At 41.7% G+C, this 25,890-nt stretch overlaps 1 protein-coding gene across 11 annotated transcripts in view; it reads left to right on the forward strand.

Moving 5' to 3' along the window:
- The window catches only part of LRCH1 (leucine rich repeats and calponin homology domain containing 1), a 200,131-nt gene that overhangs the window by 103,928 nt on the left and 70,313 nt on the right, over positions 1–25,890 (forward strand). For 10 of the 11 annotated variants that reach the window (XR_003434742.1, XR_003434741.1, XM_027116262.1 and 7 more), the window contains exons 3-5: positions 8,070–8,196; positions 20,041–20,146; positions 25,512–25,648. Coding sequence is in view for 9 of the 11 variants with exons in the window: in XM_027116262.1 (XP_026972063.1) it covers positions 8,070–8,196; positions 20,041–20,146; positions 25,512–25,648 (370 nt within the window). In the remaining 2 variants the exon portion in view is untranslated. Of the gene's footprint in view, positions 1–8,069; positions 8,197–16,456; positions 18,272–20,040; positions 20,147–25,511; positions 25,649–25,890 lie in introns of those variants that run through there. The other variant, XM_027116261.1, reaches the window with a different exon arrangement.

The following is a 25,890-nucleotide window of genomic DNA, read 5'->3' on the forward strand; positions in this document are numbered from 1 at the left end:
GAGTCACTCATTTTTTATCTTAAATTTGAGAAACCCAGTAGGAAATATTTGCTGCTCCAGCACTTTTAAAATATAAGATCCACATTCAAGTAGGAGGTAAGGGTATACCAGCTCAGAGGGATGTTGCCTATCTTGGTAGGAGTTAATAAGCTTTAGGATTCATGTACATTTCACATTTCTCAGTGCTTAGAACAGGTTCTTGGGCAGAGTGGCACTCAGTAAGTGTAGGAAATAATTAGCTTCCTTTCAGCATTTGACACCGTAGCATCTTCCTCCCTTGATTTGGTCATATGCTTTCCTGCTCACTTTTCTACTTCTTTCTGTCTCTTCTCTATTCGATGTTCTTTCTCTTCCTGCACCTTAATGCTAGTATTCCCCAAAGCCCCATCTTTGGTCCTTAAATCTTCTCTCTCAGACCTCATGCCTTATGTGTGTGTATCCAATACATTCTCTGTCACTTTGACTCATTTTAACACTAGTCCTTATTTTCCCAATGGACTAAAATTCAATTCCTCTTAGATGGAACACCTCAAAGTTCAACATGGGCTAAACTAAGCCCATTTTTTCTTTCCCAAATTAGCATATTTGGAACCTTGTTCCTAGCCATGCTCCTACCGCTTTTCTCCAGCACCCTATCCTCCAGCTTGGAATCTCAGAGATGATCTTCGACTCTTTCCTCCATCCCTTTTCATATAAATCAGTCATTGAATTGTCAGTCTAGTGTCTCAGTTGCCTCCGTTTGGAATTTGGAGCTCTCTCCTACTGTTTTCCTGGTTTACCTGTACTTTTTATTCCAAAGTAAAATGAGAAGAGGCTGTATTTTATTGAGGGAAGACCACAGACTTTGATCTAAAGCCCAGCCCACATGGTTTCATATCTTAGCATTAGCTAGGCAACTTGGAGCAAGTAATTTAAATTCACTGAATAACATCAGTTTTTGTGTCTGAAAAGTAGGGGGTTTAATGTTACAGGATTATTGTGAATATAAATAAAATAATAGTTGTCTAAGTGCCTAGCGCAGTGCCTTATGCATAATAACCACCCAAGAAATGTTTGTTGAATTGTTGAATGAAGTTTGTGGCATACTGTTATCTTATGGATTCCAAAATGGGTTAAGAAAAATAATGGCAAGAGGTCTAGTATTTGAGTAAAGTAAATGGATTTTATAGCATTTTTAGTAAAGAGGATGTGCTGCTGATTTGTTTCCGTTTTAGAGCAGTTAAGTGGAACTGAGTTATTATTGGCTGTCAAGTTACATGAGAGAAGCTTTCTGAACACTCACTTACTTGGAAGGATACGTGGGAAGAAGAGGATGTATATAGAGTAATATATTCATGCATGTCTACCGGCATTACACATTCAGAAATTCCTGGAGATGGATGGAGAGGCACACGTCTTCAAATGATAAACAAAAATGCTCAGGCACCTTAAATTTTATTATGAATGATTTTTGTTAACTCAGTCCCCCTGGGTAACAGTTGATCTGAGCAGCCTGTTCTCATTTCAGTCAGTATCCATAGCCCTTTCTTTTTTGGCAGGGAAAAATGTTAAAGTAAAAAATATCTATTTCCCTGGCTTTGGTGTGGAGTGGCATGGAGGAGAAGGCAGGTAAGGTAGGCGTACCTTCCTGGGGACAGAAAGGTGGTGTCCATTCTGCCTGGGACATGGCTCCTAAAAGTGGGAGGATTCTCTTCAGTGCCAGTACATCTTTTCCAGCCATTTAGTGGTACTTTTCCCACTTGGCAGCAACAATGTTTTGCATAAGGCTCAGGCCTTTACAGTCTCAATACTTAAAACCTCGAATCTACATTGTTGCCTCTGGAGGTGTTTGGCCAATTATTATTCTTGCTAGTATCAGGTGTTGAGTTCTGTTTGAAATCTAAAGCTTCCTTGATTTTGAACACTTAGCTCCATTTTACAATGAAGGAAGGAAATGATAAATATTATAGAGGAAACTTTAAGGAATAGTTTTTAGAGACTTGTCCTTATAGAATTGAAGAGCTCTTAGAAAAAAGGAGAGGAAATAGCTGAGAAAGGGACAGGTTATCAATAACTGCACTTTGAAATCTAATTACGGACATTGGTAGTGGTGGTTGCTGATGTTAGGGATGTAAAAAGCCAGAATATGTTAAGCAAAGGTTTATTTATACTCAAGAGGAGACTGATAGACTGTTATTGTGGGAAACCAGTTCAGCTGCAGAAGCCAAATATGGTGCAGGTATGCACAGCAAAATGGCTGGTGCAGCAATTTGCCTGAATTCTGAGCTGCTTTAAATGCTCGCTTCTTCCTTTTCTTTTAGTTTTCTGAAGTTGCCTTTTACTTTCTCAAAGAATGGCCCTATTGTGTAGTGTGAAATGGATTGGTATAGTGTTCAAAACTGGTTCAAGATTCACTTGAAATGATGACTCTGTGTTTCTAGTTTTGCAACATGTAAGTTTTCAAATGATTGTCATTCTCAAGTTGTAGGTAGCAGAACTGCTTTCACAGTTAGATGTAGATGTGGACTCCCAGATTTTATGCGTATGCATAAGGTCAAGAGAATTTCTATCTAAAAAATTCATGTAACACATTAGTAAAGCTATATTTATAGAATTTATATTTACAGAACTAATGTTGGCCAAGATATCTCCAGGCGACTTAAAGCCAGGCTCTGGTTGTTGTTGGTCCTTGTCTCAGACACATGAGGGTGGTGGAAATGAAGGGGGAGGGCTGGCCATGCAGGGGAAGTATTTAGTCGTTTGAGGAAATGAGGGTGAGAAATTCTGCCATGGTGGGTTTTCAGAATGAAGCAAGCAGGAAAAAGGAAATAGTTCTCTAAGGATATTGTTCACCGTTGTGTGTGGACATGAAGACAAGGAACAGTCAAGTGGCAAACACGCACCAGAAAAAAATCACTCTGCCTTTCATGAAAGGCGAACAGCGTATGCAAAAAGAACATACAGCAAAATTAGGTGAGGTACCCTGTGCAAGAGGAAACTTATTTGGCTCAAGTAGTATAACTGCTCTTCACTGTGGTTCATGTGCCGAAAGCACAGACAGTGTGATTCAAACAAGCAACATACAATAACTCCCGTGTGCTTGTTTATTCCCTTCCTTGCCTGAGACCTATACAGGGTGAGCCTGAGGTGCCGATACCATGAACCCTGCCCTGCTTCCTCTGTGCCCTTTAGAGGCACACTGTGACATTTTCTTAATAGGTTTGTGATTTCACATTATTATTTCTGTGCATTTTTGAAAACTAGTAAATAGAGATGATGACCCCTGGGTATTCATGTTTTCCCAGAGTAATGGTAGGATCTTGGAATTAGAGAAGATGGGAGAGAAGAGGTCGTTGGTGTGATTTTTTTGTTGTTGTTGTTTTTCTAGTTCTGGTTCTCCAGATTGGAAAGAGTTACTTGGTTTGTTTTGGCCTGAAACCAGCCTGGTTTTCCCCAACATGCCTCCGAATCGTCATCTTTAATTGGCTTATGTTTTCGACAAATTGAACATGCAACCTTAGTTTAAGAGTGGTTGAAATGTTAGCAGTTAGGAAATAAAATCAATAACTAAAACCTAATTAAGCTCGTTTTGGTCACCTCCCATTGCTTTGCTACGTCAGCGGTGTTGGGAATGGTTTAACCTTAATATATGGATTTAGTGCTGGGCTAAGCACTTTTACATCCATAATCTCATGTGTCATGTTAGGGAGGTATTATTATCTATGTTTTATGGATGACAAAGTCAGAGAGGTAGGTGACTTACCTAAAGTTCTGTGGACGATTATGGCAGAGATGAGACTTGAACCCAGGTTTTCTAATTCCACAGTTGGTGATCTCTGTACCAACTGAGCAGGTGAATCTGTTATAGAAATCTTTCTATAAATTATTTTAAGTGAGTTCCATGTTTCATTATTAAGTGAACCCATTCACTTACAAAAAGGATCTATTCCAGTAGAATAAAAAACACATATGATGTCTGATAACAAAATCACGTGTAAGACTATAGCATGTTTTTATCATCACATACATTAAGGAAAATAACTTTCTGATAAACCAGTAATAAATAGTGTTAAATACCAGAATTAAGTCTGAAAGCATGGATATTAATAAGGAAGACCATAGTCAAAATACATTAAAATAACACTCTCTAAAAGTGAAACCAGGGCTTCCCTGGTGGCGCAGTGGTTAAGAATCTGCCTGCCAGCGCAGGGGACATGGGTTCGAGCCCTGGTCCGGGAAGATCCCACGTGCCGCGGAGCAACGAAGCTTGTGTGCCACAACTACTGAGCCTGTGCACTAGAGCCCACGAGCCACAACTACTGAGCCCACACGCCTAGAGCCCATGCTCCGCAACAAGAGAAGCCACCGCAGTGAGAAGCCCGCGCACCGCAACGAAGAGTAGCCCCCGCTCGCCGCAACTAGAGAAAGCCCGCGCACAGCAACCAAGACCCAACGCAGCCAAAAATAAATAAATAAAATAAATAAATTTATTTAAAAATAAATAAATAAAAGTGAAACCATGCAGAAGTGACTGGGTTTGTGAATTCCTTAATTTAGGACTTTTGTTAAGCGAGGGTAGCGCTCCTTGAAGAGGAATTTAGCCTGCAAACTTAGGCTATCAGAACTGTTCAGGTTATGATGAGCTGCCTTGTTTCACCCTGAAATGAGGAAACAGACCAGTAACTCTAGTAGGAGGTCATTCGGCCGAGAAGGAAGGAAGACAAAGCGTTAGCAGTAATCACAGGCTGGTGAGAGCCCGCTGCCTTCCGGCCCCGCCTCATTCCTCCTCGCGCCATCCTCTACCCAGCCTGAGCAGGGAGAGTGACAAGAAACACTGGGGAGGCCCTGCTCTGTGCTGGCAGGAAGGCTCAGGCCACCATGACCGAATCTGTAATTTCTACTTCTGAATAAGTGGCCCTTTTCCCCCCGTTAATTTACTCTTTTGTAATGAGTGAGTTTAAAAAAATCTTTTTTTTTTTTTAAATATATTGCTTTCAGATGTGACTCCCAGGCTGGATTTGAAAATAAATGTTTGGCCATTACCTGATCAGATGCTGTACGGTCTTATTTTTAACCATTGTTTCCTTCAAGGGCCTGTTCATAGCGTAGAGGGCTGCAGGACACAAGTGGGGGCCAGAGTGGTGGATTGTGGCCTGAGGCACTTACTTGCTTGAGAAAAGTTGCTGCCAGATGAGCAGTTTCAAAAAGCTTAGGCTGCTGTTGTGGTCTTTAGTGGGGAGAGGATTAAAGGGTGTGCAGTTTCTCCTCTTCTTTATAAATATTTGCTGGAGAGCTAATGGGTTTTTGTGTGCGTGTGTATTTCCTTTTTCTATGGGGGAAATTACCAGTAATACAGGAACATCCTGTGATAACATATACAAAGTACAGGCTGAGGGAACGGATGGATGAAATAGAAGAAATGTGCCCCAGGCCTGTGGCATGCTGTATTATGACTCGTCCTGGCATCTCGATTTGCCTACAGGTGATTAACTACAGTATAGATAGAGGAATGTGTAGGGCATAAATAAATAGGCTATTCCATCAGCTGCTTTAATCATAAAAAGCATTCATCCCCATCAAAGAAACCGCAAATGCTTTCACAAGCCTAAATTTTATTTTAAATTAGTTACCCATCCTGAAGAACTGCGATGGGAATAATCCCATGTAATTTCAAATGCTCACGTGTCTGAAGGAGCAGAAGCTTCACTGCATTGCTTAAATGGTATATAGATGCTCTCCCAATGCCATACCTGCTAATCTGATTAGATGCCTGCATCGAGGTAGTGAGACTGGGAATACTTTACATCTGAGTTTCCAAGCAGAGAAACACAGGAAAGATCTCCAGCTGTAATTGTTGATTCTGTGGAAAATAGCGTAGAAATTTCTAAAAATGCTTATCTTTGTTCCCATTATCCTCTCTTCCAAAGGAAGTTCAAATATGGCTCTAGAGTAAGAGGATTACCGTATTAACGTTTTAATTTAGCAGTCCTCGCTATGTGAAATTGTATATTAAGAAATATTTTAAACCACAAATGCCAAATTATTTACTTGCCACCTTTTAATAAACGGGGTTCTCCTTTGCAGAGGGAGTATCTCAGGAAACTTTTCTGGAGCTTGAAGAAAGCTGTCTCAGCAGGGCACTGGGAAGGCCCCCTCCTCAAGACCGAGGAGCCCTCCTGCCCCCTCCTCAAGACCGAGGAGCCCTCCTGCCCCCTCCTCAAGACCGAGGAGCCCTCCTGGGCTCTTGCAGCTGAGAGGGGGCAGCGCGAGGGGTGTGAGAGCACAGAAAGACAGCCTGATAGCCCTGGCTTCCCCTTCCGCTGCCCCCAGACATCAGGAGAGAGTGTCAGGGCGAGCCCATTGCCCCTATTCTATCTAGCCTGTTATCCTAACCAAGGGGAAGCTAAGAGCCAGCTGGTCCTTCCAGCACCAGGATACAACCTCCACCCTCAGGGCTCTCACTCTCCTTCCCCCTCTGCTGGACCCCCTGAGAGAAAGCTCTCTTCCTTCTGTGCCTTTTTGCAAAGAACTTTCTTTTCACATCTGGGCAGGGGAGAGAAGACATGGCTCTACATTTTCTTGCTAGAGTATGGTTACCTGGCATCAGGCACCTGGTCACAGTGGTCACAGGGAGGCACCCAGGTTGGAAAGGCTATTTTGACAGCACAGCACCTGCTTTTTCTGAGCCCGTCCGTTAGAGACACCCTGTCCTAATCAGATACCCACCCCCTCACGTGGTAGGGTGAGGGAGTAAAAGGTTCCACTGAACTGTAACATATGTGTGGAAAAGTGCACAGATTGTAGGTATACATCTTCATGAATTTCCACACCTAGAAGCACCCATGTAACCAGTATCTAAGTGAAGTTTCTTTTTATAATGATATTTCTTCCCAAATTATGAAAGTACTTGGTAGGAATTTTGGAAAATACAGCAAAGTATAATAAAGAAAATAAAATCCACTCACTGTACCTACTCTCCCAAAATGGCTACTGATAACATTTTGGTGTGTTTCCAGTCTAGCTGTCTGTTCTCATCTCTCACACACAAAGACATATGCACACCCACAAATACACACATGGTACCACAGCTTCCGAAGTCTCACACACGTGTGCGAATACACGCAGAAGTTCCAAATACAGATTTGTAGATATTTCACTGCCTGGTGGTTGGCTCCCTCAGCAGAATGGCTGAGAAAGAAAGGGAAACTGAAAAACCATCTGTCTCCTTACTTGATAGCAGGAAAAGGGCTCCTTGTGGAGGGGAAGGTAAATACATGGCCGACGTATCCTTGATGTGATCCGTAGATTTCATTTATCCGCTATTTTCCCATCTCTCAGTCAACTAGCGTTGATGATGGGAAATTTAAAGATTTCTCAATGCGGACCATTAAGTAGAGTAGAGACCTTTTGGTGAAGAGCAGAGGTGAGGCCTGGGCTCACACTTTTCATGCTCCTCTGTGAAACTGAACCCCTCTTGGCTCCAACTTCACTTTTGCCAGAAGGCCGACTTTTCCTTTTTCTTTTTTAATTAGCTCTCTCACAGATAACCCAGGCAGAATTTAACCACAGAGCTCTTGCTTTAAGAAAAGGAAGCTGAATCAAAATGTTGGAAATGGGCCCGGTGGTTTTGTGAGTTACAGCAAAATGATCTTCCCCGTCACTGCTAAGATGGATGCGATGATGCTTCCTTGCGCTGGGCTGGTTGCTTTCGTCCTCGCTGAATCTCCCGCTCACGCTGTCAGAAAGGGAACAGTTGGCACCAGCTTCCCGTTGCTATTGGTGGTACAGCCTGTGTTGCCCATATGCTCTCGAGCTGGCCAACAGCTCAGCATCTTCAGGGGGCTTGATAGGGTCCCTTGTTGTGGAAAAAGTTGTTTCCCTCACAACTGCCTATGCCCCTCTTTTTTAAAAACTATTTTTTATTTTCTTATACACTTGGGATTTGCATTTTTATAAAAGTTTATCAGACTTTTTATATTTGCAAAATGTTTTCTTCGGTCACTCCTTTCTCCTTGTTTGTTGAAAAAACATGTTCACAAACAGTATGAAGTAGCCTGCCTGTTTACCAGAGTTCTTTTATTTCTTCGCAGTCGGAATCAGCTGTCCGCCCTGCCGGCCTGCCTGTGTGGTCTGCCTCTCAAAGTCTTAATTGCAAGTAACAACAAACTTGGATCACTGCCTGAAGAGATAGGTCAGCTCAAACAGTTAATGGAGTTGGTATGTTACTGATTTCTAAGATGCCCTTTTTGTTTGTTTACTAATTGTAGCCTATCAAGGTAGTCAGAAAGACTTTTTGCTCCAGTGGGTCAAGGAGGGGATCATGTCCTGTGGGAAGGTCTGTATATGATAGAGACATTAAGTGGGGAAAGGAATAATCATGGCTTTGCTGTGACAGAGTTCCTGAAATTTATAGGTTTCCTGTAGTTTACACTTCCTGAAGTTTTCAGGATTTACAGTTCCTGAAGTTTACAGATTATCCTATGGTATTTAGATCACTTTTTTTTCAGATTGCATAAATAAATTTATGATACATTATGGATACACTGGCAAAATAATCTGCAAATAAGTTAGTAGGCCAAACTTTATGAATGTATAGAATTAACTTGGAAAGAAGAGAATGCTCTGATTCTCTTAAGAATTTTAGGAACCGTTGCTCCAAATTGATGTAACTTTAAAATGTGTCCATATCCTCAGGGAGAAGAAAGAAGAACAAGTTATAGATAGGCAGAGTGGCTTGTAAGTATGTACCTGAGACCGAGATGTCAGCTCCTTCACCACTAATTGAATTACTGACCTTGTTTCTAAAATGGGAAAGAATGAGTTCTTTCTGTACTTCTGTTGAGCTAAAGATATCTTGGGTGAATGAAGAGTCAAGAATGAGCAACTGGTCTAAACAATAATAGTCATAATTTATCCTCCAACAAGCATTCTTCCGTACTGCCCTTGTGTCCAGCACAAAGCTGGATGTTGTGATTACAGCCATGAAAAGGACATAATACCTTCCTTCAAGTAGACCCCAATCTAGAACATTGATGGCCAGTAACTTTTCTCTTGTGTGTCAGTTCCAGTTAATTTTTTCAGGACCACCTGGAACACTGGGGTGGTGGCTTGTGAGGCCCAGATAAAGAGTGCTGTGACTCTATGGTCATGTGTCCATCTGGAATTGGCTCTGAAAGTGACAGCCCCCATGTCACATATGTATCCACTTTGATTTTAGGACAGAAGTGAGTAATTTCTGTATAAAGGCAATAGGGCCCTAAAAAGAGTACCTTTTTCAGGATGACAGTATCTGAAACCCATTCCAACTAGCTCACGCCAAGAGTTGGGATGAGTCACAAGGAGACAGGGGTCTTCACATCCCTAGCACCATGACATCTGGTCAGGGATCGTGAGTGACTAGAACAAGGTACTGGAAAGTTGTCAAGAACCACGGAAGCCACTGGTTTTCTTGCTCAGCTTTCTCCATACAATGGAGAGGTCGCCTAGCCCATAGATCCCAAGTTTAAATGTCCCCCCAGATAAAGCACATGGCAGGACCTACTAGCATGTCTCAGCCTTGGTTTCTGAGTGAGAGAGGCGAGACCTGGTTCCAGCGTCCTCTCCTGACTTGGTCAGTGATGCCCAAGGCACGTGGTCACATTGCCTGGACACGGCTGCTCGGCTGCCACCGAGAGGGGTGATTCTGCAAGAAGTCAGATATTAATTTGGGCAGACACCCTCCTCTCCACAAAGTCTCTATTACAAGAAGTAAGTGCATGGCGTAGGAACTGATTGATTGATTCAGTCTTGGGGTTGGGGAGGGTTTGTACAGGAAGAGACCTTTGAGAGGCGCCTTACATAAGTCCATGTAAGGGACAGAGGAGGCACTCAAGAGAGAAAGGACAGCTTGTGCAAAGGCCCGACAGCCCGGGAGTGCACGGCATGCCTGGGGAGTGTGAAGCAGTATGATCCCATTGAGGCTGGGTGGAGTGAGGCTGGGCACTGCACCCTCGAGGCCACGGCTTAGATTCAGGCCATCATCACCTCCTTCCCAGAGTGTTCAAGGCCCTGCTGAGTCTGGCCCCTGCATACCTCTCTAGGTTCATCTCTTGTCCCTGGCCCCTTTACCCTCTGAATTCCAGCCTTGTTCATTTTCGCTTCTAGACTTTTGAGCACATCACTCTTTCCACAAGGACTGATTCTTCCTTCTCTTCTTCTCTTGGTCAGTTCTTAGCCAAGGTAGATTTCACTTCCTCCAAAAGCCTTCCCAGATCCTCCAAGCCAGGGTTGGGTGCTCCTAAGGCCAGCACCCTCTACGTATCACTGAATTTTCAGGGAACCACATTTGTCTTCTCACTTGGCGTTCTCCAGGCCAACACCCGCTACACCTCGAAAGCTGATTCAGGACCGGAACTGGGTGTTACTTGCTGTTTTATCCCAGTGCTTGGCACAAGATAGATGCCCCCAAAAATGTTTGCTGAAGGCTGCTGTCAAATCGTGGACAGTGGACCAAGGAGGTGGCTTGGGACCGATTGTGAGGACTCCCAAGGGCCGTGCCAGTGAGTGGCGACTCTGTCTTTCAATCCAAGTTAACTCAGAAGGTTCCATTTTAACTGATTCTGGAAAACAAAAGATATAGCAAATAACACTTCGGATGAAACTGATAGTTATTTGCTTTTTAAAAAAATGCTTCTTTCAGGAGTGTGATAAACCCCCAAATCTGGGTTTGCTAGAGTTTGGATTAGGTCTTGCAAACACTGTATGAGTACAGCGTTGGTGTTTTTCCACTTGTCGGGCTCCTGCGGAGTGGATGTGTGGCACGTCGGTGAAGTCAGCCTTTGGCAGCCGTAATGTGTTTCTGTCCCGCTGCACCCTGGGCTTAAGCTGACAGCGTGCCACCCATGGGCTGTGCTGCTACAGAGCAGCTCATCTGCTAATAGGTGGTGCACGTGCTGAGCCCTGCAGCCAGCCCCACACGGGGCAGGGCTTTCCTCAAATTCTCCTGTCAGCTGCTGGTGGCAGGCGGCAGAGGTAGAAGAGCACTGTCTCTAGGCTCGGGGCACATGAGCTGCTGGGTGGCTGTAAGGGATGCCCTGGGCTTTTCTTAGGCCCCCATCTGGAGCTCAGCTCTAGGGAAGCTGCTTTGCCTCCCGGCTCCAACACTGCCATCAGCCTGTCCTGTGTCTTTTCTCCACCAGCAATAACTCTTGCACACTTGAATCCTAGAATGTTAAAGCCACAGTGGTTTTAAAAGACGTCTAGTCCGGGACTTCCCTGGCGGTCCAGTGGTTAAGACTTCGCCTTCCAATGCAGGGGGTGTAGGTTCGATCTCTGGTCGGGGAGCTAAGATTCCACATGCCTTGGGGCCAAAAAAACAAAACATAAAACAGAAGCACTATTGTAACAAATTCAGTAAAGACAAAAAAAAAAAATGTTCTGCATCAAAAAAAAACCCAATCTTTAAAAAAAAAAAAAAAGGACGTCTAGTCCAAGCTCTCAACATCTTACAAAAGAAGAAACCCAAGGCAGAGAGACAGTGAGCGATGCCCAGAGGGTCGGTCACCCTGGCGTAGCTGATTTACAACCCAAGCAGAAACACCCTCACCCAGCACTGTCCCTCACCCAGCACATGATGCAGACAGCAAATGTCATTAAAAAAATTTTTTTGATGTATTTTTTTTAACATCTTTATTGGAGTACAATTGCTTTACAATGGTGTGTTAGTTTCTGCTGTAGAATGAAGTGAATCAGCTATACATGTACATACGTCCGCAAATCTCCTCCCTCTTGGAGTATAGTTGATTCACAATGTTGTGTACTTTCTGCTGTACAGCATAGTGAATCAGTTATACATATACATATATATATATACCCCCATTCTTTTTTAGATTCTTTTCCCAAATAGGTCATTACAGAGTATTGAATAGAGGTCCCTGTGCTATATAGTAAGTCCTTATTAGTTATCTATTTTATATATAGTAATGTGTATATGTCAATCCCAATCTCCCAATTTATCCCTCCCCGTCTTTCCCCGCCTGGTAACCATAAGTTTGTTTTCTACATCTGTGACTCTGTTTCTGTTTTGTGAATACATTTATTTGTACCATTGTTTTTGAGATTCCACATATAAGCGATATCGTATGATATTTGTCCTTCTGCAAATGTCATTTTACAGGTACTAGTAGCCACATTAAAAAAAAACAGAAGCAAATGAAATTCATTTTAGTTTACCCTAGATAGCTAAAATATTATTTCAACATCTCTACAAAAAAAAATTAATGAGATATTTTGTAGTCTTTCTTTCCTACTAAGTTTTTGAGGTCTTCCACTGACACAGCACAGATTGGACTAGCCACATTTCTCCTGCTTAATAGCCACGTGTGGCTGGTGGCCACCCTACCAGACAGGGCAGCTCTATAGCTTGTGTTCTTCTTGCTCTATGGGCAAGTGTGACCTTCACAAAAAGCATTTATTTGTGAAGTTGGTGAATATTTAATAACTTGCCATTATTTAACCGCAAGGGGTGACTGGCCTTGCTTAAGGTCACAGACTAAAAAAGATTAGTTTCCATCCATTCTTATTTATTTTTCATATCTTTTTGCTTAAAATAGTATTGATACTACAGGTAACCATGTCAGATGAGTTTTAGCTATCAATTGGAAAAAAAATTCCCTGGAGAGCCTGAAGTAATTCTGGAATTGCGTAGGAGTCCCCTGTTTTGTAGTTACATAGTAACCAACTTGTTAAAAACATTTGGGTGCTCCCCAAGCACTCAGAGTACCTTCAGTCACGTAGCGCTGATAAAATCTCTCAGCTTATTATTAGGCTCTGAGCCCTGTTGAACTATTTTGGTAGAAATATTTGAGAAATTTTCACATCAGACTCAAAGAGTATCCTAAACTGAGTTGTAAACTCTCTTCTCGTCCAAGTATGAGCGAATGTTCCAGAGTCATCATTCACTGAAAAAACAAAAACCAAAGCACCGTGGCCATCTGCAAGAAGGGTGCCCTCTCTAATTTTTGAGAGGAGTTGGATTTGGAAAACAGTATCTTACTTTCTTGAATATATCACAATTATCTAAGAATCTTAAAACATAAAGCATTGCCATTTAGTGATTGTGATTGCACAAAGAATATGGACAACCAGTTTTTCCTCCTTCCATGAAGACTTTCATTAAGTAACACTTCTGAGACGTCTTTTCTTGAGTCCACAGGAGAGGCGAGGATATATTTCCACATTGTTTCGGGTGCCGGAGAACTTAGGGGAACCTAAGCTCTATGGAGCTGCCCCTCAAGGGTCATTTCTGATGAGAATGATCTAGAACTTTCTGACCTCCTCAGCTACTTTGAATTACTTCTGTACCGCTTGTCTCCTTAGAGCTGTAGCTGTGTGTCTGTGTTGCTTTGTAAGTCTTTGTATCTGCATGTTCTTTCTATCCAGGAAAGAGATAAAGCACTGGCATTTACTGAGCACCTACTGCATGCCAGACACTCTGCTGAGTACTTGACATGTGTTCTATCATTCGACCTTGACAATAACCCAGCAAGGTGGATATCCTGTCTACCTTGCGCAGACAAGTGTGGGTTTCAGGATTACTTACCCAAAGGGCGTGGGGCCATGACGTGGTAGAGCTGGAGTGAAAACCAGGTTAGTCTGTTGAAAGCCCAAGGCCTTTCTGCAGTACAATGCAGCTGTGCTCACTGGGTCCTCATCTAGATCGTTAAGCCTCTCGTGGAGAGGAGCCATGATTTCTTTCTGTGTAGTTGCCCTATTTCAACTTGCAGTGCTTTTCCCATTCAAGTTGGGGCAGGCCGGGAGAATGTTACAGAAGTAGGGTGTGGTACAAATGGACCGTGTCTGTCTGAGAGTTCCCTCACTGAAGAACCTCAAGCCAGGCACCAGGGTCAGCAGACTTCTCTCGGGTTGACGAAACCTCATTTTACTCATAAAGACAGTGTCAGCATCCTGGAAACATGCTTTTTGTGTTTTTTACTTGTCAAATCATACCCGAAGGATAAGGTGTGTTAAATATTTGGTAAGAAATACTGTATGAACGCCATGTTATGATTAACAGATGGCTCCGAAGAAGACAGGCACACTAAGGAAGAACACAATAAATTTGAGAACCTTTTATGGGGCATTTGCCAAAGGTCTTAGAAGTTTTCTCACCAGTTCTCTGTACGTGCTGCCACACTGGGGTCCATCTCTGCTTTGGTTTTTCTCAATTCTGCCCTGTCCCAACTCATGCCGTGTGTGAAAATTGTGTCTTCCGGCTCTAACCTTCATGTAAGAGAACAGAATATCACTGTTTTAGAAACCTGCTTTTACAACCCCAAACTCACTGGGCCTGACTCAGGTAGTACCTGACTGGAAGGTGCATTTCCTGGCCCTGACCAGACATGCTACTTTTTTTTTTCTCTTTTTTGTGAAATGTTTGGTTGTGTGGAGAGTTGGAATTCAGGGATTGATTATAGACACAGAATGTATTGAGGAACTTCTGAGGAAAATCTCTCCTTCGTTTTTTTTTTTTATGTGTCGCATTCCAGTCTCTGAGGTAGGTGTAATGGAGACATGAATTCATGTCTGATGTAATCGTAGGTCCATTCGTAGTCTCTGGAGATGCCTCCTAACTTCTCTGGTTTCTGTGAGGGAATTGGAAACTCGTGGCCTGTGCAGGGTCCTTTCTGTTGCTTCTCTCTCTGCGTTTCTTATGAAGAGCAGTGGGGGTGAGGTATGTGTTTGCTGGGTATGTGGAAGGGTGTGAGGTAGAGTTTTATACTAGAAGTAGACTCTCAGTAAGTGTTGAGAGGTAATAATTTATCATATCAGAGGTTGCTTGAAAAAGTTTTGAGTTTAAATGAACATACTGATTTGTCTTAAAATTGAAGTCCTCACTACAGGCATTTAGGTTTTTGATTGCTGAAAAATCAAAATTGACATTACTCCTAAGTGAGTTAAGTATCTATCTTTCAAACAAAATCTCTTCATTATTTTTGATATGGTAGATGGATTTTCCTGATGTTGGAAGGAAATTGGAATTATTTATAATCTCACCTTTTCTTTTTACCTAGGAACAGAGAGGTTAAGATATTTACCTAAGGTTACACTGAGTCATACAAAAGACATTTCCAAAAATGGACATGGTCACATGATGGGAGGCCAGTATTAATAGCTTATATTTCCTGTTAGAACGTTTGCATTTTCTTCAATTAAATAAAGAGGTAGATTTTAAAAAATAAATTTATTTTGTTTTGGCTGCGTTGGGTCTTTGTTGCTGCACGTGGGCTTTCTCTAGCTGCGGCGAGCGGGGGCTACTCTTCATTGTGGTGCGCAGGCTTCTCATTGCGGTGTCTTCTCTTGTTGCAGAGCACGGGCTCTAGGCGCACGGGCTCAGTAGTTGTGGCACGCGGGCTCAGTAGCTGTGGGCTCTAGAGCACAGGCTCAGGAGTTGTGGCACACGGGCTTAGTTGCTCCACAGCATGTGGGATCTTCTTGGACCAGGACTCGAACCCGTGTCCCCTGCATTGGCAGGCAGATTCTTAACCACTGCGCCACCAGGGAAGCCCAAGAGGTAGATTTTAAAATACGACTTAAGCTGTAGTATAACCACGCTAAGTTTCTGAAAACCCAAGAGTCAGGGGAAGGTAGCTCATGAGAATACCATGTGCAGATCTGCCGCTTAGCCTGGTCTTACTGGAAACCTTCTGTAACCAAGATCATCTTGACGCAGTAGTTATGTTGGCTTTCATTAGAAGTCACGACTTAAGAAAGCATGTCTAGTCTTTTAAAAAATATATTCTGAAAGTGGACATTTCCTAGTTTAATAATCCTTGAACCTATGCTGTTGTTTTAAATCCTTGTCATTTTTGCATTCTGAAGGTAAGGTAGCAATTAGCAGTCAGTCAGCTAAAATGTATTTATCTCCAGCATGCGTTTAACCCTTCTAGAGACCTTTTTAGTTGCCCAGAAGAGTTGTGATGAAATGAGAATCTTAACTTGTAAAGTTTTTCTTTTGGTTGCTTAAAAGCATCTTGATTAAACCAGTGGAAAATAAATGTATTTTAAGTCATAGCTAAAATTCTCTATTTTGTTTTTTTTTTATCTAAATGACAAAATTAGACTGGCTGGTTCATAAAACTTAAGTTTGAGTATTTATGTGATTATATAATGCATAATGATTAGATTCATTTCTGTATCAAACAATAGAATTGGGCCTACCTGTATATTTATAACTTTATAATGCTGAATATATGGTAATTTGATTTCACTGTAGTTTGGAATAATTATTTTCCAAGACATAGCTTAGGGCTAATAGACCATTCAGAAGGGATTCATTTGACTATTCTAAGAAGTTACTGGATCTGGAACTCACAGCTTGATAAATTCTCAGTATTGCCGAAATATGGGGCACTAATGTTGTTTATTTTTAAAATTTATTTTCCTAAATCATATCTTTTTAAAATGAACTCCCCCCCCCCCAAAAAAAAGCCATTATTTCTTTTAGACTAAATGTGGACAGACATGTTATAGAGAGCCAGGCTATTCTAGGAATGTTGCTTTTACACTTTTTAACCTGAAATACGTTATCTGAAAACATCTAGACTATTTTCCTCTCTGTCCTCCTCCTCATTCCCAACTAATTAAGACATAATTACCTATGGGGTTTTATTTTTGTGATGAAATTCATAACCTCTTTAAAACTTGGCAAGGTTCAATACCGGGAGGGCATTGAGTTTGCACAGTTTTCTGCAATATTGATCATACAAGAGTGAAAAGTCTTTATCTTGCTTTTTCCCTCATTATTTTGGCAGGACAGGAAGTAACGGACAGCAGTGCAGAGTCCTATTAAAATAATTTGACCTTCGCCATATACCCTTCAAAATGTGAATGGACAATTGGACTTTATGTTTCTAATTGTCTACAGATGTCCTGTCTTGTAAGTTAGAAGGAAAAACTTGTTTTATCATTATGTGAAGTTCTTTAAAAAAAATAAATTAGGAAAGCAATTTCCCTGCAGGTAAATAAGTGTTTAAATATAGCTGAGGGGAGTCTATTTTCTTTGATAAGGCCATTTAGAAATATATGTTGGAAAAATTACCTTATATTTATGGAAACAGCATACTCTTAATTTCATGGCTAGCTGGGGTTAATCAACAACGTGCAAGATGAGTGTAGTACACAGGAAAAAAGTAGAATAAAGATGCATTTCATCTCAGGAGATTTCATGGTGAGACTATGCTGCCTAAATATATCTGTTCTCTTTTAGCTTTCCTCTCCCACCTCTCTTTTTTTAAGAGAAATTTTTTTTTTTAATTATGTCCTTAAAACTTCTGAAAATCATCAGTTTCACATTGAAAAATACGTGATTCCCGTAATCTGCAAAAGGGTCTTTCTCATGCTATCACTCACAGACTTATAAAACATTTTAGGTGTCAACATAAATTCTCCTTTGAGGTGGAAAATAATTCTCACTAATTCTTCTCCCATGACCTCCCCTCCTCTCAGCCATCACCAACATGACTGTGCCGGGTCCTGAGTCCAATAAAATGATTTAATTTCCTATATTTCTAGGGCTTACCTGTGTACCATTTGTGTGAGGACTCTTAGATTTTAAAATGGTACCTCTTGCTTTTTGGTAACTTGGTGGAAGCAAAGAAAGATAAAACTTTCATTGAAAGGGTTTGGTTGTTGACTTTTGTGGCTGATGAAATGCCATAGTAACTGGGAAAAGGTGGCATTTTACTTTTCACTTCTCATATATGGAAGTATATTCAGACAGGCAGAGTAATTTACTGATTCAGTGAGGGGCTAAGAGTGACTGAACAAATCTCTGGACCTCCTAATTATGTAATTACTTCCTTAGACATTTATGTCTCTGCAGATGCGCTTGTCGTTTTTTTTTTTAACATTAGGGATGTCTTTCGTAACATTTTGTGTGACTTTTCTGGGCCAGAAGCAGTGCAGCAGTAGCCAGCTTGCGGGTGATGCCGTTGAACACCTAATGTCCTTAACCTGTCACGCGCCAGCCCCCTGCCCCACCCCCAAGTCAGACAGCTGAGTATGGAACAGTATGGCGGGCTAATTCCAATGCGTACACCCAGGCTTTACAGATGACAGCTTCGTTTCCTTTAATAGGGGCGATGTTATTCCTCTTCATCAAGTGATACCCATTTAGCGCCTTCATGACCTTGACAGATTGGCAAGTCACCTGAGGAATATGTAAATGAGATGAGGTTAGAGGGCAGTGATCCACTGTGTTCCGTACAGCCTTGCTGTTACACGGAGCACAGAGGTTTCAAGGAATTGGTCAATGGTGAGTTCTCATCCGAGTGAATATGAAACCGATTTCTGAAGCAAGGCTTTGCTGCTTTCTAAGAGGATGAGTGAAGGGGAGTTTTTGCAGGTTCATCAGTGATGTGGGATGCTTAAGGACTTGATCTCATTGGGATCATTTGTGGCCCAAATATATTTGTGGTTCTGTGACACCAAGCAAGACCTGCAAGAAATTTGGTGTATGTTGGAGCCTCTTGGGCTCCCAGCCAGAGACAGAGTAAACTGTACATTATGGAACATCAACATAAATGGATTTCAGAAGTCTTATCCAATATTTATTGATCCCTTACTTTATTTATTTATTTTTTAAAATTAATTTATTTATTTTTGGCTGCGTTGGGTCATTGCTGTGCGCGGGCTTTCTCTGGTTGCGGCAAGCGGGGGCTACTCTCGGTTGCAGTGTGCGGACTTCTCATTGCGGTGGCTTCTCTTGTTGCAGAGCATGGGCTCCAGGCACGCGGGCTTCAGAAATTGTGGCACGCGGGTTTAGTAGTTGTGGCGCACGGGCTCTAGAGCGCAGGCTCAGTAGTTGTGGTGCACGGGTTTAGTTGCTCCGCGGCATGTGGGATCTTCCCAGACCAGGGCTCGAACCCGTGTCCCCTGCATTGGCAGGCGGATTCTTAACCACTGCACCACCAGGGAAGCCCCTGATCCCTTACTTTATACCTGGCATTCTGCTCAGCACAGGAGGCAGAGTGACTAAGACACAGTCTCTTCCATCTAGGAGCTCACAGGCTCACAGGAGAAGGCAAACATTTGAGCAGATTTGAGTTTGGGACTTTATCCTGAGGAGCCGTTGCAGGTGTTTGAGCTGATGAATGATAGAGTGAAATTCACACCCTGTAAATCTTCACTCTGTGAAGGATGGACCCGAGGAGGAGATCGACGCCTGGAAACAGCCATAAGATCATTATAGTGTCTAGCTGAGAGATGCTGCTGGTCTGGACTAACGGAGTAGCTGGGGTAAGGGAGGTGGAGAGCAGGACCAGAACTACTAGGGACGAGAGGAAGAGTGGGGTTAGGGGAGGTAATAATGATACAGAAGATTAAAAATGTCATGGCCACCATTTTGCATGTGTCAAGAGGTGGTTCCCACCAATGATTACTATTAGAGTATTACTTTTCCAAAGCAAAGAAGACACAGTCCGCATACCCCACAGTCTTGCTTGTAGAATGTTTGTAAAGGTGTTCAGGTCCAAAGTTTCCAGCCTTCTGCTAAGAACTCCATTTTAAATAAATAATGCATCCAAACAGTGCAGTAATATATATAGGTATACACTGTAAACTATGGGCATTTTGTAAGGTAAGGTAGTGGGTGAACGGTCGGCTGGAAATTTGTTCCAAGTGTTAACCCTGGTACTTGCAAGCCTTGGACAATTGACTGAACTTTCCTGAGCCTCGGTGTTCTAATCTGTGAATATTAGGCCAGTAATATTACCTCATGGCTTTGTTGTGAGAAATAAGACCGAAGCATGTGAGAACAGCAGCCCTGGAGGCTGGCAGAGTAGCTACCGAAGGCTACTAACATGCTTCTTTTCTCTGTTTTCTCTCAGAGGATGTTTTAAATGTTGCACTTTCTTTCTTCTTCTCTGTGCTAATAAGCCTCACTTGACCTCGGACCCAGAGACCAATATAAAAATGTTCCTGTGTAGTTGTCCTAATATTTAAATTCCGTAAGGAGATTTCACATGAAATGCTTGATCTCCTGGCAAAAGGCGTTTACTGTTTCTCTCTTTGTTTGCAATGCAGGACGTCAGCTGCAATGAGATCACAGCCTTGCCTCAGCAGATAGGGCAACTGAAATCCCTACGAGAACTGAATGTCAGAAGAAATTACCTTAAAGTTCTACCACAAGGTAAAAAAAGAAAGAGGAAAAATGAATCGATCAAACAGGAGGCTTTTATTATTTTTTGTTTACCTTTGTGAAGAAGGTAGCTCTAGTCATGTTTGTGTGTGCCTATTAATATTAATTATAATTTGAATTTCATGTGCTGGTAACAGAAAAGTTATATTCAAGTTGTAATTTTAGTCAGGGGTTCAGTAACAAAATCATACTCCTGTATAAAGCTGTGTGTGTGTGTATGTGTGTGTATTAAGTTTGTTCAGGCTCTCATAACAAAGTACCACAGACTTGAGTGGTTTAAACAACAGAAATGTATTTTCCCGCAGTCTGGAGGCTGGAAGTCTGAGATCAGAGTGTTGGTCAGTTTGGTTTTTCCTGAGCCCTCTCTCCTTGGCTTGTAGATGGCCGTCTTCTCCCTGCATCTTCCCTCTGTGTCTGTGTCCTAATCTCTTCTTCTTGTAAGGACACCCATCATACTGGATTAGGGCCCACACTAATGACCCCATTTTAACTCATTTCCCCTTTAAAAACCCTGTCTCCGAATACAGTCACATTGTGACGTACTGTGGGTCAGGGCTCCAACATATGAATTTGGGGGGCACCCAGTTCAGCTCCTAACAGGAGGCAACATGAATGGCTTTTGGTATGGATGGACGTGGATGTCCTGGAACATCCAGTCAGTAGTTAGTTGCTGCACTTGGTCCTGCAGACCCAGAAGTCAGGGTTTGGGGCTTTGGGGATCTGGGAGCCCTGACCGGGAACCCTGAGTGTCTCGAATCCGTGCTGCAGGCGAGGGCATGCCTTTGCTGAAGTGAAGCTTGGGCTGATACCACTGGTTGTTTTGATGACTTTCTTGAAGCCTGGAGCAAGGATGGCTCCAGAGCCTCAGCATGGAGACTCGGCACGAACACTGAGCCCCTCACACAGCCCCACCCAGGAGCCAAACACGGGCAAACCCTACCCTGCAGCTCTGGGCTTCCATACTGTGTGCCTCTGATATGTTGCGTTGAAGTTAAAATAAAAAGATATTCGATAAAAAAAATTGTCAGGGACTTCCCTGGCCGTCCAGTGGGTAAGACTCCGTGTTTACACTGCAAGAGACATGGGTTCGATCCCTGGTTGGGGAACTAAGATCCCGCATGCAGCGCAGCCAAAAAAAAAAATTGTCAGTCAACTGTACTTGAATAAAACAAAAATAAATAAAAAAACATATATTTATTCAGGGCTTCCCTGGTGGCGCAGTGGTTCAGAGTCCGCCTGCCAATGCGCGGGATGCGGGTTCGTGCCCCGGTCCGGGAAGATCCCACGTGCCGCGGAGCAGTTGGGCCCGTGAGCCATGGCCGCTGAGCCTGCGCGTCCGGAGCCTGTGCTCCGCAATGGGAGAGGCCACAACAGTGAGAGGCCCACGTACAGCAAAAAAAAAAAAAAAAAAAGATATATTTATTCAGAAACGTTATACCATTAAGAACGGTGATAAGTAGCCTTGTAGATCATGCTGGATCTGAATTTCACATTTTGGGATCCTCGTTTGGACCTGCTCAGGAATGAGTTGATGAGCAGCAGGACACTGTATGCTTTCTCCAAAACATCCTCTGGTTCTCAGAGATCACATTGGTTTCTATCATCTTCATTTAAGCACATTAGGATGCCTGATAAGCTAAAGGGTATATTTGGGAACAGTCAGCATTTGGTTAGTCTGACTCTAATGCAGCTATTTGAGAGCTGCCTGATTTTTATTATTCTGTTCCTGCTTCATGATCTTTGGCTTGAAGTGCTTCATTATTCAAGGCAAGAAAATGGAGCTCAAGAAAGGGAAAGAACTTTATAACATGTAATGTGCTCTATAGATGGGAGTTGTAAGTGTTATCTGCCATCTTCACCTTTCTCATGCTGGCTAGTATTTAAAGAAGAAGAGTTAGAAACTATCTCGGCCTAAAGATTTATTACTTTATTACTTGAGATGACTTGGTATAAAAACATTGATTTTTCATTTTGTCATTGTGCAGTTCCAGTTCTGAATGGATGAAATTGTTTTTCTTGGTTTGAGCAAGTAGAAAGAGAAAACTCTTACTAACAGCAAATTTATAATCATATAGCCTTTCATAACATTAAAGAAAACTTTCATCTAAATTTAAGCTCTTAGGTTAATTATTGAGAAGTCATCACAAATTATTGAACTCTTGTTTTCAAAGGAAAAAATTAATTTAATCATTTAAGTGTTTCCTGTAATGGTTTAGAAACATGTGGGAAGAAAGTGCATCTGTAAAACCAAGATATTTGTTTCTCTCACCACTCGTTGCTCGCTTAACTTAAAAACACTCCTTCTCCTAAAAAGATCACGTACAAATTTCTATACTTTTCATAATTATGTTTTCTCAGGCTTAAGATTTTAATATACACTCAGAGCTAACACGTCAGTTCACTGGAAAACCTTCTTTTAAAAAAAAATAATTTCCTGAATATCGAGTTTCTTTTTGCTTTACTCTGGAGAACTCTGTTAACAAAAGAGCATCGATAATGCTCTCAGGCAGTGAATTTAAAGACTTTTCGTATTTACTCACTTGTTTTTCCTCTTTAGTACCCCTCCTCATATGCTTTCAGTTTGAGGAGGGGGGAAAAGTTTGTGGACTAATTGCCCACATCAATCTTGTGGTGGTTATACTACAACTAATGCAACAGGGAGACTCTATTTTGTTCTCTCTGGCACCAGAATGGACAGAACATTAAAGTAGTCATGCATTGCCCCTCTTTGCAATGGAGAAAGAGGAGCGGGATTCATTTTTCTTTTTAGTTTTTCTCTTACCCCTTTTTTCCTGCTCTGTCTCTTTGGCTTTTTCTGAGCTGGAGTTATCATTTTCTCCTTCGTTTCCTTGTTGTGAAGATGTCAGATTCTAGCTTTCCTAAACTAAGATGGTAATTGTGTCCCCAACAGGCACTAAAAGGAATTGTCATTATAAAAACCATTTCTTACTTTATTTAACTGTAAGTCGCCTTCCTTCCACTCCTGCTGTGTCTTCGAAGCACTTAGCTCTCTAGTCTTGCTTAAAAGTCTTCATTTTAAGTGGCAAATAGCTGAAAAGCAATCACCCCTGATTTGCCAGCCTAACTTGAGGGAGTCAAGTTAGCCATCAGAGAGATGGATTCATATTACTGGAAGTTCTAGCAAGGAGATACTCTTTTTACATGCAGTCCCCCTAATTCTCAGCCCTGTTTTCAAAACGAACCATTAACTGGAAAGATCTTACTTTCCCTTTCCCTTTGACTTCCTTGATTCCATGCCATCCTCTGGCTTCACCTCCTCTCTTCACCTCCCACTGCTCTCCATGTGCTTCTTCAAGGCAACCAGGACGAGTGAGACCTGAGGCGAATCACTTATCCCGCTATTGGTGGGAGAGCTGAGTTTGAGCAGAGAATTACTTGGGGCGATTTAAAAAATACACATGCAATTTGAATCAGAATTCAAAAATTCTAGTTTGAAAATTCCAATTCAAAAAGATACATGCACCCCAATGTTCATAGCAGCACTGTTTACAATAGCAAAGACATGGAAGCAACCTAAATGTCCATCAATAGATGAATGGATAAAGAAGATGTAATGTGTGTACACACACACACACACACACACACACACACACACACACACACACAGTGGAATACTACTGAGCCATAAACAAGAATGAAATAATGCCGTTTGCAGCAACATGGATGGACCTAGAGATTATCATACCAAGTGAAGTCAGTCAGACAGAGAATGACTAATAATATATGATATCACTTAGATGTGGAATCTTAAAAAATGATACAGATGAACTTATTTACAAAACAGAAACAGACTCAGATATAGAAAACAAATTTATGCTTTCCAAAGGGGAAAGTGGGGGAGGGATTAATTAGGAGTTTGGGACTAGCAGATACACACTATTATATAAAAAATAGAAAAACAATAAAGACCTGGCAGAGAACTATATTCAATATCTTATAATAAACTGTAATGGAAAAGAATCTGAAAAAGAATATATATACACATATATATGTATAACTGAATCACTTTGCTGTACACCTGAAACTAACACAACATTGTAAATCAACTATGCTTCAATAAAAAAGATTTAAAAAGACACATCCTGAGTTTCTGTTACACAGCCGCCTGCCTATCATGGACCTGAGTTTGGGAGCTGCTGAGCTGATGCTCCTGTGTCTTTGTCCTTGCATTTCAATCTCATGACTCTTTTCTCTAATACAAAGTAGTTCACTAAGGTATGAAAGAAGGAAAGTCCCTTCTACACCCAGAGCGAGTTGAATTTGCAGAGACTGGTTGCTAAGTGAACCTTTGTTGGGGGAACATGAAGTAGTGTAGCTGAGTAACGTGAAAAACCTCCAGCAGTGCAGGGGGAGCGGAGGGAGAGTATGAATTCTTTCTCCAGGTCACCGCTTTCTGTTCCTCTTCTTCCTATAGTCCCTGCCCTTCATCTGCTTGGGAATTCCTTGAGTATTTGAAAGCACCGTGAATCCTCCCTTACCAGGTTTCATAATAAACGTGAGGCCCGTTCTGAAATGAACCCTCTGTAGCCTCTCACCCTCTCAAGCCTCTCAGATCTTGGTGTTTTGCTCCGTGTCACCCTACTCTGGCATTGCTCAGCGTCTTTGCTCTATGGAATATATTTGACTTCGTTTCTTGCAGCTGCCAATGTCGGTTGGAATACTTGAAATTACTGAGTGTTTGCTATGCCACTGGGTGGGGATTTTAAGCTAAATATAATGTTCTGTCTTGTTTGTGGAGCTACAGAAGACTTTTTTAAAGCAGTAGAATAAAGCCTAATCAAATCAGGATTACAGGGTCTGTTGCAGAGTTCCAAATTTGATAGCATTTCTTTTTTAAAGTGGAGTTAAACAATCCAGAACACATTTCTAGTAATTCGTTCTGAGATTCTGCCAGCCCACATACACGGAATGCATCAGAATATGTTGAAATTAACATATTATTCATAAGCTAGCAAGCTGTTTGAAAACAGTTTGAAGTTAAAACATAAGCATATCTTGTGTGGTGTGGCTTATGTGATTGTTTCACTGGCAAAAAAGCCTTTTTAAACAATAGGTGTTATATATGTCAAGTGTTTCCAGCTCGTATCAGAAATAACAACAAATTAAAAATTGTTGGGCCCCCAATGAAAGCTTTCCTCTCCTCTTTAGTAAAGTATTATATATACATAACTTATATTCCTAATACACAACTTGGTTTTAATTATGCTAAATGATATATTTCCAGATAAGCAGAAAATTTTTGAATGTGTTTAGCCATTTAATCTTGTTGCTTTCTGAGTTTTTTTTTTCTTTCTTTCTTTCTTTTTTTTTTTTTTTTTTTTCCCTGTTCTTTTAGAACTAGTAGATCTTCCCTTGGTAAAGTTTGACTTTTCCTGCAATAAAGTGCTCGTGATTCCCATTTGTTTTAGAGAGATGAAGCAGCTGCAAGTATTACTGCTTGAGAATAACCCTTTGCAGTCTCCTCCAGCACAGGTGAGGGGTCTCACAGCGAAGCTGTTGCCGGGGGGATAGGCTATCAATAGCATCTAAGCAACTCTCAGCAGAACTGGTTTGTTGATATTTTGCAGAATTAATGTAATGATCATAAACTGTCACAATCTCTTAAAAAATGAAACCTCGTGTGAATCTGACTGCAGTATGTTGTCTTCTGTGACATCAAAATTGTTTACCACCATTTGCCTCACTGTCTGCTCACCGCAATCCCAGAATTATGA

The sequence above is a fragment of the Aethalodelphis obliquidens genome, unplaced genomic scaffold (genome assembly GCF_003676395.1).
Source record: "Aethalodelphis obliquidens isolate GAN/ISIS:26980383/991018 unplaced genomic scaffold, ASM367639v1 scaffold16, whole genome shotgun sequence".
Classification (NCBI taxonomy): domain Eukaryota; kingdom Metazoa; phylum Chordata; class Mammalia; order Artiodactyla; family Delphinidae; genus Aethalodelphis; species Aethalodelphis obliquidens.